The sequence below is a fragment of the Lycorma delicatula genome, chromosome 5, assembly GCF_047948215.1.
Source record: "Lycorma delicatula isolate Av1 chromosome 5, ASM4794821v1, whole genome shotgun sequence".
Classification (NCBI taxonomy): Eukaryota; Metazoa; Arthropoda; class Insecta; order Hemiptera; family Fulgoridae; genus Lycorma; species Lycorma delicatula.
In genome coordinates, this window is record NC_134459.1 from 5,686,711 (window position 1) to 5,701,810 (window position 15,100).

Below are 15,100 nucleotides of genomic sequence, written 5' to 3' on the forward strand. Positions count from 1 at the left end.
TTTGGCTAATAAAAATTTATAGAATATAAAAAATTAAAGATCATGTTTTTTTTACATAAAAATATCATTGTTATTCAGATGCAACTGATCAAAAGAATTTAAAGTTATAGAATTATGTAAAGTGTAGTTTTCACTTTTCTACAATTTCTTGTAAGTGTCTGTCTATACAATAATTTTTTTTTAGATTACAAACATTAATAACATACTTTTACTTTCCTGTCTAGCACTGTAGCAGAGTTATAGCTCAGAAGGGAAAATATTGTAATTGATCCAATTTGGGTACATGCAGTTTTCACTGGATCTTGACATTTTGACATCTAAGAAACCCAAAAAACTGGATGGAATTTTCCAGATGTTAATGTTCGTATGTACGCGCACGCACGTGTGTGTGTTGGCCTGTAAGTCACCTTATATCTTCAGAACTTCTGGATTGAATTTGACCAAACTCAGTCAGATTACTTCACTAGATTTTCTTAATTAAGTTCATATTTTTCTTAGGCACATTTGTTAAGGATTAAAAAATAACAATGTTTGCGAAATCACATCCGTATCCCAAAAAATGCTGTTGTTGTCATCTGCTATGTTGTAATGTTACAGGTGAGCAGTAGAATTAAATAAATGAAATGTTTAAAGCGTAAAAGAGTAATTCAGTCTGGCCAGATGTTGAACTCGATCACCTGGTTGACTTGGTACCTGGTGCGTTAAGCCTAACAACTACACCAGTCTGTCAACTATACAAGCGAAATTTGTTCTATATAAGTTGTGAAATTACATTAGTTTAGTTAGTACCAACTGTTGCCATAATACCGCCACACCTGCGCAAATTAAATACAGTACGCGCACGCACTTTAGTTAGAATCATTGAATTAAATAAATGAAAAACTATTGTATTTAAATAAAATGATAAATATTTTAAATTAAGTTTTGTGTGTAAGCCGTACATCAAAAGCAGCCCACTTGTAGGACTTTCCCGGAACACAGCTTTAGCTGCATGATAGGTAAGTCCTACAACTGTTGCCAGCTTTTTTTTTATAGAAATCAATGATCACGATTTAAAAATAACTAAATTTTATTGAACACTGCTTTAAAAGAATTTTGTTTAGAAAAACACTGTTGTAATAAAATAAAACTTATGTCAAATGACAAAATTTGGCAGTATTTTTAAAAAATGGCTTCTAATATATCAGACATTTTTAATATTACTGTATATTACTAGTAAATAGCCAATTTAATAAGAAATAATATATCACTCAATGAATGTATACAACTTAATACAAAATTGAATTTAATACAAGTAAATCTAAATTAAATTCCATTTTAAAAGGACAGTTAGATATTTTGAGTTTCAATCTTTAAATGCTTTTATATGCGGTAGTATATTTATGTTCATAAAAATACATTATCTTCTAATAAATCTTAAGTTTGTAAAGAGTGAAAGAATAATCTTTTAAGAGTCTCAGAATGTATTGAAAGTTTTTTGATGAATAAAATTAAAAGATTAGTGATATTGGAAAATGGATTGGATTTTTCAAATGGGTATAGTCAGTCACAGGGCAAGAGGAGAAACCATGAACTGATGACCAAGCCAAAAGAAGACCAGGAAAAAATCAAGAAAAAAGAGATGAATGAATCAAGTCATATATACAACCATAACAACATATAAGTCTTGGGCAAGATTCTGCCAGCAGAAAGGCATTTCAAAACAACTACCAGTTTTTTTTTTTCTTTATTATGTTTTTACTCTTTAAATAGCACAAATAGCTTTGTAATAATAAATAGCTAATGTTTATAATGTTTTACAGGTCTCATATCTATGTTTTAATCTACGTAAATTATTCTGTAACGCACAAAAAAATTTCATTATTCACCTGTTAAATAAAGTTTAATATTTGGAAATTTTGGATACAGGTTGTGGTTGTCGCTACTCAACATATGGCTGTTGTCCGGACAATAGTACTGCAGCTCGTGGACCAAACAATGAAGGTTGCGGTTGTCAATACACAGAACATGGTTGTTGTCCAAATAAGTATACACCAGCAGCAGGGCCAAATTTTCAGGGATGCCCATGCCATACCCATCAATTTGGATGCTGTCCTGATGGAATTACCAGAGCTAAAGGACCTCACTTACAAGGTAATACTTTTTATTGTTCTTTTTAATTTTTTAATTTCACTTTAGAGAAGAATGTTTGCGTATTTATATGCACTAAAATGTCGCTTATTCATTCCTCATTTTTCATCATCTCCCATTATAATCAAAGACCATCTGAATGTGTGTGTGTGTGTGTGTGTGTGTGTGTGTGTGTGTGTGTGTGTGTGTGTGTGTGTGTGTGTGTGCGTGTGTGTGTGTGTGTGTGTGTGTGTGTGTGTGTGTATGTGTGTGTGTGTGTGTGTGTGTGTGTGTGTGTGTGTGTGTGTGTGTGTGTGTGTGTGTGTGTGTGTGTGTGTGTGCATTATCTTTTTTAACCTTACTTATATATGAAAATGAAAATATGTTTTATTTCAGTGATGTTTTATCTAATTTCTTAAGATACATTTTTTTAAGAATAAAAAAATGTCACAGTAAAAACTAATGGTTTATATTTAATAGGTTAATGTTTATAAAATGACATCACTTATAAATTAATATTCATTAAAATTAAATTTAGCTAAAACTTAAAATTCTTTTAATAAAATTACTCATCTTTTTTTAAAACAGCATATTTACAGTGCTATGTAAATATGTAACTAGTTATATTAAAATCAATATTAGACTCTGCCTGTAACTGAAATCAAAGACTTAATAGAAAAAAGTATGAGCAAAATTACTATTGACATTGGATACAGAATTTAAGCAAAAAAGAAATCCTCTATTATTTTTTTAAAATAAGTCGTATTTATTTAATAAACTGTAGAGAAGATGGTACAAATGTTCCATGGAGATTGGTGAACATACAATTGAGGAACTAGATGAAATGGTGAAATTGGTGGTGCAAGAGAAAGAAAAAAGCTGGATTGCTAAAATTATGTTACTCTTTTGCTATGTTTTTCCATGATGTTTGTAATAAAAATTATTTTAATCAATAAACTTTTGAAATGAAAAACTAACCCTAATTTTATAAATGTAATATTTTTAACAATTTACTTCAAAATATTTTACTTATTAACTATCTTCAATAACTCATGCTATTATTTGCATTCAGCATTGTGTCCAGTGTTATTGCTGGCAGTTTATTTTTGAGTTAGACAGTTACAACTTTAGAATGTGGTTAAAAAATATGTGGGACTTAAATTTTATATGTTTATTTAGAATAGTCATTGTTATCATTGTGTATTTCATTCTGTTCAGCTGAGTTTAGAATGGCATCTTTTTGTGTACATGGGTAATTATAGAAGTTACAGTCAGTATTGATGGATTTGTGGTTTTTGTTTATGAGGTGCTTGGAAAATTTTTACTTTATGTTGTCTGCATTATGTTTGAAGACATGACCCCATTTTACTGAATTAGATCATTGTGCAGCAGTTCAGTTTATATTCATTAGCCATTTTGTTTATTAGGTGATTATTTTCTGTATGTTTTGTTTGTTATCCTTAGGGCTACATTGTGTTTATTCAATGTTTTAAATTTATAAACTACTATTTTCTGAATCTTTAGAATGATTATTAACTAATATATTTAATTACAACTCTTTTATTTATAGGATGTGGTTGTGAGAATACAGAATTCGGTTGTTGTCCTGATGGACATACTCCAGCTTCAGGGCCAGATCGTAATTGCACATGCGAAGCATCGACTTTCGGTTGTTGTCCAGATGGCATAAATGAAGCCAGTGGAGAACGCTTTGAAGGATGCGCAGAAATACCTTTAACTGCTGGAGGTATAATATCACTTTATATTTTTAAATTAATATTTTTTTCATGATCAGTAAACGATAAAATACTGACTTTTTTTACCTTAGTTTCTGGTTAGAACTGCCATATTTTTGAGAGATTACTCTTTTTTATGGGGTAATTAACTTGATTTTCTTTTAAGTTCTTTTGTTGCAAACAGTACTTTGTGACTAAGAAGATGATATTTTTAAAAGATTGATGTATTATTAATTTTTATGATGACTGAGAACTTAATATAGTTTTTATTTTCAATAGAATTTTAATTTTACTTCTGTATTTTCAGAGCAATGTACACAACCTAAAGACAGAGGCCCGTGCAGAGATTTCACTGTGAAATGGTTTTTTGATACTGAGTATGGTGGTTGCGCTCGATTTTGGTATGGAGGTTGTGGAGGAAATGAAAATAGGTTTAGGAGTCAAGAAGAGTGTAGTTCTACCTGTGTTGAACTCAAAGGCAGAGGTAAGAATATATTTTCCTTCAAAATATGAATACACTATGACGTAAAAATATGTATTCAGGCAATCTGTTATTTTCGTTCTAAAATTTTCCATTGCATCTGATGACATATTGGATTGACTTGTTTGCTTTTTTTTTTAATCTCATTTTAAGATATGATTAAATTTTTAATTATGAAATTGTTTCATACTGATCATTTTTGAGAGATACTATTATGTGTATCACTTAATTTGTTTTATAATAGTGATTTTCTAAGATATTTTGTGACCACTCAGGCATTTGTAAAAGAGTACAGTTCTTTGAACCTTCCTTCCAATGGGATTCTGGCTAAAATCTTAATATAGATTAGTTGGTTGCTTACAAACACCGTATAATTCTGGAGATAGGGAAGAATTTTTTTTATTATTATGCCTCACCTCTTTAATGCTTGTGGGAAAGGCCATTAGTTGGAACATATATTTGATCCGTATATGCAAAATCATTGACCAGTAGTGTCTTGGGGAAAGAAATACGACTTGATTGTAGACAAGACTGATACCCACTGCTTGGAGAGGACCGTACTTTACCTCTCTGGTTGTTTGTCAAATTTCATTGTCCCTCTGTAGGTAGACCATTCTTTTACCTTTGTCCACCTCTTTCCCTTATTCATGGTTCTTTTCTCCCTGATGGCCTTAAATAAAGTTTTTGTTAGACATCCATCAGATCTACAATAAGGATGAAGTTACTACACCTTTGCTGTGTCTATAGTCCAAGGACTTTGTTTCCTAAACAGTAGCTGTAAAAGCAGCCCAACTTGGTGTTGAGATGCTTATCACGTAAAACCGCCAACCTTGTATAATAGTTAATTGGTACTTCAGTTGTGATGTCGTGATTGCTAACTATGTAATAACATGTTCAAAAGAAATTCTGGTGACAAAGATCAAGTTGGTGTGCAATGCAAACTTAAATTTTTTATTCAGCTGACTATAGAAGCATTTTCATTTATTGCTTTAATATTTTAATTCTTACTGACATAAATGTTTCTGTTTTATTCTATCACATTAGATTCTCTCACTGTGTAACCTACAATCTATACATGTTTCATTTGAGATATAATATATTTGAGATATGCTCTTTCTAGTTCATGATAATACCAATATTAGTGAGTGTTCTTTCTAGATTCTGAGTCAAATAAGAATTGTTAGCAATAAATACGTAATTTACTCTCTAAGAAAATTTATATTCAGTTGACTTGAATGGAGTTGTGAACAACTCTAATGTATATGTCTTGTGAAGCATTTGTACGATACTGACTGGCAAAGTGAGTTGTTAGCTTACATCAGAAAGAAACTGTAACAAAAAATAAACACTATTACTAAGAAAACAACAACTTGAAATAGTTGTAATGAATATCAACTATAATCTATTTGAAAACAATTAGCAGTTAAAAGTCAACAAAGTAACCTTTTATTGTAATTTTGTATTGCTGATGAAGAATGCCATTCATCTTCTTTTTATGATCAAATGTCCTTTAACCTTTTTTAAATTACTTCACTGTTTCAAACTATAATAAACACATAACTGGTTATTAAAATTATTAGCACTATTATAATATTAAGAAAATATTATAGTATAATAATATTATAATATTTTCAGAATAAAACTGGAAAAATTACAAAGCTAAAAGATAAAAGCATTAGATTTAAACAAAAGACAGACAAACGACAAAATACAACGAAGAGGGTGTTTACGGATGAAGAAAAGAAAGCAAGATCTGAACGGATGAAGAAATACTGGGCAGCTAGAAAGAGTAAAATAACACGCTTTTCTCAGAAAAGATCCAACTAAAATTGACTTAAGTGGTCCCATGTTGGCCGTAAAAGCATAATAATAATAATAATAATATTAAGAAAATCAAATTTATTAATAACTGTATACACTACATCAAGTGATGCCACATGAAGTATCATCACTTCACAAGTAATAAACACACCATTAATAGCTTTATTTAGTACAGATTCTTTTAATGGGTATACAAAAACATAATATTCTGTATATCTGATACCGAAATATTTTCAGTCAAATTTTCTTATAATTCTAGTGCATGAAACTTTGATTATAAACCTATCAATATAAATCTGATATCACAAGTGGGCATAATTTTTGAAAAATGGATCTGCAAACATTGAAGTTACACTATTATAACTTCAATTTACTCACTAATAGTTAGTAAAAAATAACTTGATCTAATTGCAAACATCTATCTAAGGAGTAAAAATTTTAAATACCATTGCCAACAGGTTATCCATTATGTTAATATGTTTTTTTTCCAGTATAATTAAAATTAATGCATTACATGTTAGAGTAGCTTAAATAAAAATGATTTTATTTTAGTCTCCATAACACCTACAACAAAGTAACAAAATTAAATTTCAGATCTTTATAACAATAAAAAATATATCTCTTATCTAGAAATGCTTATATCTTGTGAAGGAAATTGACTTACGGGATTTGAGCTAGCATTTTCATAAAACATAATTGGTCAAATTTAATACGAGGGTTATTTTTTCAAGGTTCGATCGGTCGCAAAATAAAAACCTGCTCAAAAATCGGATGAACCTTTGCGCATATGTGTTGTGCAGCGTTTCTAGTATGGCCTTCAATCACGCGGCGTCACTTCATTTAGTTTTGAACACGCAGCTAGCACATAAACATGTCTACAACAATAGCATCTCCCGCCAAGTGTGAAGTGCGTGCGATAATTTGATTTCTTCAGGCTGAGGGGTGTAATGCAGCTAAAATTCATAGATGAATAAGTAATATGAACGGTGAAACTTCAATGAGTGACAGCAAAGTGTGACAATGGTGCAGGAACTTTAAAGCAGGACGTACAGATGTTCATGATGCAGGCGGTCAGGGAAGGAAGCGAGTGTCAACCGATGATCTCGTTGAGCAAGTGGATGAGGCAATTCGAGAAAATCGTCGGTTCACAATTTCTTTACTGAGCAATTCATTTCCTGAAATTTCAAGGTCAGCTCTCTACACCATTGTGAGTGAGAGACTTCAGTACCGCAAACTGTGTGCGAGATGGGTTCCCAAGATGCTGTCCAACCATCACAAAACAATGAGAATCGACGCCTCCCTAACGTTTCTTCAGCGCTACCACAATGAAGGAGAAGATTTTTTGAAGAAAACTGTCACGGGGGATGAGACATGGGACCATTTCGAAACTGAAGAAACAAAAGAACAATCCAAACAGTGGATGCATTCTCATTCTTCCACTAAACCAAAGAAGTTCAAGCGACCTTCTCCAAAAGAAAGTGTATTGCTACTGTGTTCTGGGACTGGAATGGAGTTCTCTTGGTGGAATTCATGGAACGTGGCACGACCATCACTGCAGCCTCATACTGCATGACTCTTCAGTGTCTACGAAGGGCAATTCAGAATAAGCGGAGAGGAATGTTGTCATCAGGCATTGTCTTTCTCCATGACAATGCTTAACTGCACACTGCAGCTGTAACAAAGAAGCTCCTGCAGCATTTTCGTCGGGAAGTGTTTGATCACCCACCACACAGCCTGGACTTGGCTCCATCCGATTTTCACCTCTTTGCTCACATGAAACGCTGGCTAGGAGCACAACATTTTGGCACAGACATCGAGCTGCAGACCAGCGTAGAAACATGGCTGAAGACACAGGCGGCTCCATTCTATGACGAGAGTATTGAAAAGTTGGTACCATGCTACGACAAATGTCTTAATCGGAGTGGCGACTATGAAGAGAAATAGCGTTACTATGTAACTACTTGTTACAAATAAAATTTTTTTTATTTTCACTGTGGTTTTAATTTCGTGACCAATCGGACCTTGAAAAAAAAATAACCCTCGTAATCATTTATTTTTATTGGGTGACAACTTTTCAGTAAAAAAAAATCATTAATCATAATTTGTTGTTCATTATAACACTGGTTGACATGATTTTTGTAACATTAATAAATACTCTCTTTTTGTGTTCATTTTACTAGTTATTAATATCTATTCATAGAAATGTCCTATCACACCCCATTTCCAAGTACCTGTTAACCTGTTTTGAATTACCTAGAATTGTTTACACCTGGGTTCTACTAGGTATTCCCACCACATTCTACAAGCCTTTAAAGAATCTGTTATGTTTCTTTAAAGTTTAGTTTGATTCGGTCTTGCATATAGCCAAACATCTTTTGGTGATTTTGTTATATTTTATATAAAATGACAAGTTTTAGTTGTCAATGTTACAAAAATCCAGCGGATAAGTTTTGTTATATATTTAAAGGATATACTTTAAAGTCACAGACTAGATATAACAGGAAAGTCAATAAAGCCTACTTTTTATATTTTAAATAACAAATTGAAGATCAAGATAAATGTAGGGCTCCTCATGTTTTCTGTGTGAGTTGTCACATAAATCTAGTACAGTGAGAAAACTATAACTTGGCTACCATGTTAAACGAAATTAAATATGATCATTGTCAGTGGGATATTTGTGGAGATGTAAAAGCAATAGGTATGTTGTTAGGGCTTCAAGGGGGTTTACAAAATAGTGTTGTTTTCTATGCCTACGGGACAGCTGGGGAACACAGAACATTTCATTAAGAATGATTGACCTCATAGAACTTCTTTTGAACCAGGTAATTCAAATACTAATAATTGCTCCCCTCATCGATCCAAAGAAGGTGCTTCTCCCGCTTCGCCACATTAAGTTTAGAGTAATGAAAAACTTTATTAAAACTGTGGACGAAGAAGGTAATGGTTTCAAGTATTTAAAAGAATTTAAAAAAATACTGTAAGAAGAATCTTACAGTATTTTTCATATCATTTTGAATTTAGAGCCACAAAATATTTTAAATACAGCTATTTTCATCAATGTTACTTAAAAAAAGTTAACATTTTTTAAATAGTGTCATTAATGGTAAAAAGGGTGGCAAGTTAACTCCTTAAACTCATCTTCGCAAATCAGCTGATTTCAAAGTTGAGAGTTCTAACGTTCCAATCCTAGTAAAGGCAGTCACTTTTATTAGGATCTCAATACTAGATCGTGGATACCAGGGTTCTTTGATGATTGGGTTTCAATTAACCACACATCTCAGAAATGATTGACCTGAGATTGTACAAGACTACACTTCATTTACACTCATATATATCATCCTTACTGATCCTCTAAGTAATATCTTATGATGGTTCCGGAAACTAAACAGAAAAAGAGAGGGTGGCAGGGTGAATAAGTAGGATTGGTAGGGTAAGTAAGATGAATCAGGGTTAGCGTTTCAGCTGCCAATTGATTTCAGAACAGAAAAAAATCCCATATCATAACATATTCCTTAATAAATATATTCTTACTCACTAAATATATTCCAACTTCTTCTAAAAAATAGAGTGAAAATGTTTTAATGTTACAATTGTCACCATTTTTATTATATTTTGAATGATATCGTTAATCTGTGTGATAGTTATAAAAAATACATTTTAAACATTTGTCTATCATATTTTAATAAGATTTCACATAGTTTTTTATCAGTTTGTTTCTAAAATGTTTTTATTAATCTGCTTACATGTTTTATAATATTTTTATTAGCAGAATTATTTTGTTAAAAACATAATAATCCAGAATAATATTGTTTAAAATAATGGCAAAGCAATACTGAACAGTAAATTACTTATTTTCTAAGATAAAAGTCTCTGATATAATAAGAGCTGAAAAGTTAAGAATTCTTGTAAATATCTCTGTTTTAATAAAAATTAAAAAAATCTTGTGTAGAAATTCTTATGACATTAAAAAACTGTTATTTTGATTTTTATTTACAGAGGCTTGTACCCTTCCAAAGATTGAAGGACCATGTGAAGGTTACTACCCAACTTGGTATTATGACACAGAGAGAAAGCAGTGCGGCCAGTTTATATATGGTGGATGCCTAGGAAATAATAATAACTTTGAAACACGTGAAGCATGCCATGAGCTATGTGTTAAACCAGATACATTAGGTAAGAGTTAATTTCACCCATTATTTTATTATAATGTTTGTTGCAGTAATTGTATTAATTATTGCATACAATCACTTTTAAATACTGATACACACTAGTTTCTATCAGAGTCCTGAAGTTAATTAGCACTGTCCACAGTTAGTAAACCAATATAATTATCCATCTGCACTGATAGTAAACTCTTGTAAATAAATATCAAGAAAGGCATTTTTTCCATCAAAATCCTGCAGCAGAGCCTAGAAGGACCTGGGAATATGCATAAAATCATAGAAAATAAAATATGTAAATTGTTCTGTATGATATACTGAATTCTTTGCTGTCTTTTCTTTAGATGCTTGTGAACAATCAGCTGAGAAGGGAATATGTCAAGGAAACTTTACAAGATGGTATTATAATAAGGAACAGAAAACGTGTTTGGAGTTCACGTATGGTGGTTGTAAAGCGAATGGAAATAACTTCTTAACTGAATTGGCTTGTCAACAAAAATGTCTTCAACCGGGAAGAAGTCGAGGCATGTATATTAATATATTTATTTGAATTCTTTTTTCTGTATATACAGAATTCAACAGTTAAATACAGGCCATTTGAATTTTTTTTCTTTGAGGTAATGATAGTACTAAAACCTAATTTTTTAGGCTCATTCCTGACAACATTTCTCCTGATGTTTGTAAGAATTTAAAATAAAGAAGAATAAACATCTATATATTCCTTATAAAAAAAATTGTTTTCAGTAGAATTTTTTTTAAATGCCTAAAAAGTTAGTTTTATGACATTAATGAAAATGGTTATGGAAATTCTTTGAAAAATAGTAAAAATGTGATTGCTTGATCCCAAAGATAATAAAAGTAGGACAAGAATGGGAAAGAAAAGAGAAGATTAATGAAATTTAAGTTGTTATTATTCTACTTTTTGTTTTGTCAATGCTACCTGGCATTCATTATGACTGATCCTAAGAGATTTAAAAAAAAAACAGGATTTCAGAGTCTAAAATCTATTTAATGATGATTGTCAATCTATACTATTTTATAAAGAGGAAAAAGGTTTCCTTTTTTTGTTCAGGATTACCAAAAAAACTACCTGACAATCGGAACCAAATTTTTAACCATGTTTCTGGCACAACTGAGAAGGTTTTTTGATATATATATATATATATATATATATATATATATATATATATATTTGAAGTAAAGGAGATTTGCCAGTTAAAGCACAAACATTAATGTATTGAATTAATTAATTTTGAATTGTGAGTGTCTATCACTGTGTGAGTTAGGTTTGAACTGAATGATTATGAATATCTAAAATCCAATTTCTAGATTTTTTGAAATTCCAAGTTTCAAGGTTTAAAATGGATTTTTTAATTCTTTTTGGAACCCTGTTATTTTTTTAATTTCTCAGTAACAAATGAAGAAATCAACCTAATTTTTGGTCAGTGTAATCTTCATGTCAATAAACCCAATTTCTAGATTTTTGATATTCAATCTAGAAAGGGGATGAAAAAAGGTAAAACAAATTCTGAACAATGATTGTAAATTTTCCCAGCCTGACTATAGTAAACAAGATATTCAGTAGATTTGGGTTTGCAAATACCTGTAAGATAAATATATAAAAACCATTTTCAGGTTTTTTTAATTTTGATTTTTTTAAGAGGTTCTGTGGCTGAACTAACACAGCCACTGCCATCGTTACTTTATGTGTGACTGACTGCACCTGCCTCCAGTTACTTGATTAAAAAAGCATAAAATAAAAAGATTGACTTACAGAAAACCCAAGTAACCATATAGCACGGGCAAAGCTGCAACAGCTTGTTAGTTTATTATCATTCACACATGGTCTTCCTCAGATTTGTTTGTGTGTATATGCTTGTTTACGTGTGCATATGTATTTTTTAGGTAGATTATAGGTGTTTCACAGCAATAGCAGTTTTTAAGAGTCTTGTCTAACTCCAATAACAAACTTCATATTGGCTATAAGTTTACTCTATTTATTAGGATGACACATGGGAAACGTACGGTTTTTAAATAAGCTGTTAATTTCAAAATTAAATTATGTTTATTGACATAAAATTAAAGTTCAATACAAGCCATTTGAATGTAATTATGTTCACCTTATTTACGAAAAATAATGTTGTCAAGGTGACATCCATCACTTTGAATGTAGTTCTCAATTCTCTTCTCGAAATCCTTGATCATGTGGGCTAACAACTCTGGAGAAATGGTAACAATTTATTGAATTATGGCATTCTTTAACTCGTCCAAATTGCAGGGTTTGTGGTTGTACACACAGTTTTGAGGTATCCCCCACAAAAAGTAGTCACAGACTGGTAAGTCAGGAGATCTTGGAGGTCACAGAACATTGCTAAAGTGTGATGTGTCTAGGAAAAATGTGTCGAAGAATTGCCATTGAATTGTTTGTGGTGTGTACTGTAGCACCATCCTGCTGGAACCATACTTTTATAGAGATTCTTCGTCTTCGTAATTCTGGCCAAGAACATTGAAGCACGTGAGTGTGTAGAGCTGAATTAACAGTGACATTAATGCCATTCTTCTCAAAAAAATACCATCCAATAATGCCTAAAGAGCCAACAGCACACTGGACTGTCACTCATTGAGAGTGCAGAGGATGCTGGTGAATGATAGATGTTCAGAAGCTCAATAATGTAGGTTTTTCTTATTTATGCCGTTCAGATGAAAATGAGGATCACCCGTCATTAAGCTTAAATTTTCATTCATACCCAAAATCACTTGCATTTTGTAAGCAAAGTCCTTACATGCAGCAAAATCACTTTTAACTGTTGCACAATAAGAATTTTGTATGGGTGAAAACTTAATTCTTCATGTAAAATTTATCTAACAGATTCACGATTGATTGCTAACTCACTAGCATGTCATCTAGTTGACCATCCTGGGCTTCTGACTAGCGCTTCCCTTACCCTTGCTATGTTTACCAGTATCATTACACTGTGTCTCAGGCCTTTATGCTTCTTATTCTTGATGTTTCCTGTTCATCTTAAATGTTTCACCCATCTGAGGATTGTGTTATAACTTAGAACAGCTCCATGCCGACTGAGATTTAATTTAATTTGAAAGTGTTGCTGCATAGCTTTAATAGACTCTCTACTTCTAACAAAACTGTTACACATGAACATCCGATGTAGCAAGTTCCACGACTCCATTGTTACTGAAATGACTTCTTGTGAGGAGCAGTACTATCCTCAGCACAACATTCTCCCGCCACCGTGCTCTCGGTACTAACCAGTTCAAATGTTCGTTTCCTGTATGTGTGTCGTCCGATACATCTGCTATTAAAACAGTTATGGCAGGACAATGCATTAAAAACTGTACTTAAAACAAGTTGGTTTTAATTTTTTTATTTATAGTGAACAAACATGTTGATAAAATCATGAAATCCTTTTGATTTGCCAAACCAAAAATAAGATCACCCTAGTTAAATTTCAGTTTGTTTGTCCTCTATTTCAGCATTAGTTAGCTTATTAATCTGTATCTTTGTGACGCACAGTGTGGTGGAGTTATGTTGTGTTTTTCACTGCTCCTTCCATACACCTTTGTTGTGTGAAATTATTATATTTCATTTGTGAGTTTTGTTTACCTTTAGTTAGGAAGGGTTTTATTGTTTTTTTTTTTATATTTAGGGAGTTACTCCAGTGTAATTAATCATTTTCATTTATTTTATAGCTTGAGTAGTAAGCTATCTGGGCCATAGGCTTTCAGGTAGTGGTTCTTTATGGAATTTCACCTTATTTGGTGGATTTTCTTTCATGTTGTCTTTACTAGGTGTTCAATTTTCAATTGGTGTTGTTTATTTGTTATTTATTGGTATTTAATATAATTAAGAATAGCTATTTATCAATTAAGAGCATAGTTTTTTACGATAGCAATGATTGCCATCTTGCTTCATTGTGATTGGTTTCTGTGTTTTTCCTGCGGCCACATTGCCTTGTCTTGAGTGGCTTGTTTTTGTTTGGCTCTGATTGAATGTTTGTTTGTTGGTTGTGGACAACTACTACGTTATTTACTTAATTACTTATTGTTCATGTTTTCGCTATTAGGTGATTTGTGAGTATTATGTCAGGAAAGAAGAATCAGGGTAGGTCCAGCTGCAGTAAACAAACCACTCCTGTTGGTGAGGTATTAACTGATATACGAATTGATGATTCATCTGCCTCTTCAGGAGAGAAGGAACCTAGGGCTGTTGTGTCAGATGTTTCTACCCCAGCCAAAAGACATGAACTTACTTACAAGTTTTGTAAGGTTCTTGGATGTGCAATAAGTTTAGCTCCACTTTTGTGAGAGTTCAACGAACAGTATGATAAGATTATGCAATCTTCAGAAAGTTCTTAAAGTGGTTCAATGGGTTCACGAAAGGTGGTTTCTTCTAGATTGAGTAATTTAAATCATTTTTTGTAGCCCTAGTTGATGGGTATGAGGCTTTAGCTGCTAGGCCTGCAGAAGTGAGAGAGATTGTGGTTAAGGAAAAAGTTTCAGTTCTCATTATTGTGCCTCAGCATAAGCCTTATGCTGAGGTATTGAGAGAAAAATGGGAGGCCAGTTTAACCCGCAAGCAACCAGAGGTCGTTTTCAAAAATTTTAAAGAAAGATGAAAACTAAGACAAGGAGATGAAGGACTAATTTCAGGTCATCCTTTGCGAAAAGAGGTCAAGCCTGAAAATTCAAAATATATGAAAAACAAAAAAGGGATTAGTCATCGTTGCTGATGACAAGCTGACTATTAAGGTCATTTTAGACTCCCTCATAGTCGA

At 32.1% G+C, this 15,100-nt stretch overlaps 1 protein-coding gene across 4 annotated transcripts in view; it reads left to right on the top strand.

Moving 5' to 3' along the window:
- The window catches only part of Ppn (proteoglycan-like sulfated glycoprotein papilin), a 531,917-nt gene that overhangs the window by 442,995 nt on the left and 73,822 nt on the right, over positions 1 to 15,100 (top strand). For all 4 annotated transcript variants that reach the window (XM_075365575.1, XM_075365573.1, XM_075365571.1 and 1 more), the window contains exons 24-28: positions 1,909 to 2,133; positions 3,680 to 3,856; positions 4,153 to 4,329; positions 10,144 to 10,320; positions 10,652 to 10,831. In XM_075365575.1, the coding sequence (XP_075221690.1) occupies positions 1,909 to 2,133; positions 3,680 to 3,856; positions 4,153 to 4,329; positions 10,144 to 10,320; positions 10,652 to 10,831 (936 nt within the window). The remainder of the gene's footprint in view (positions 1 to 1,908; positions 2,134 to 3,679; positions 3,857 to 4,152; positions 4,330 to 10,143; positions 10,321 to 10,651; positions 10,832 to 15,100) is intronic.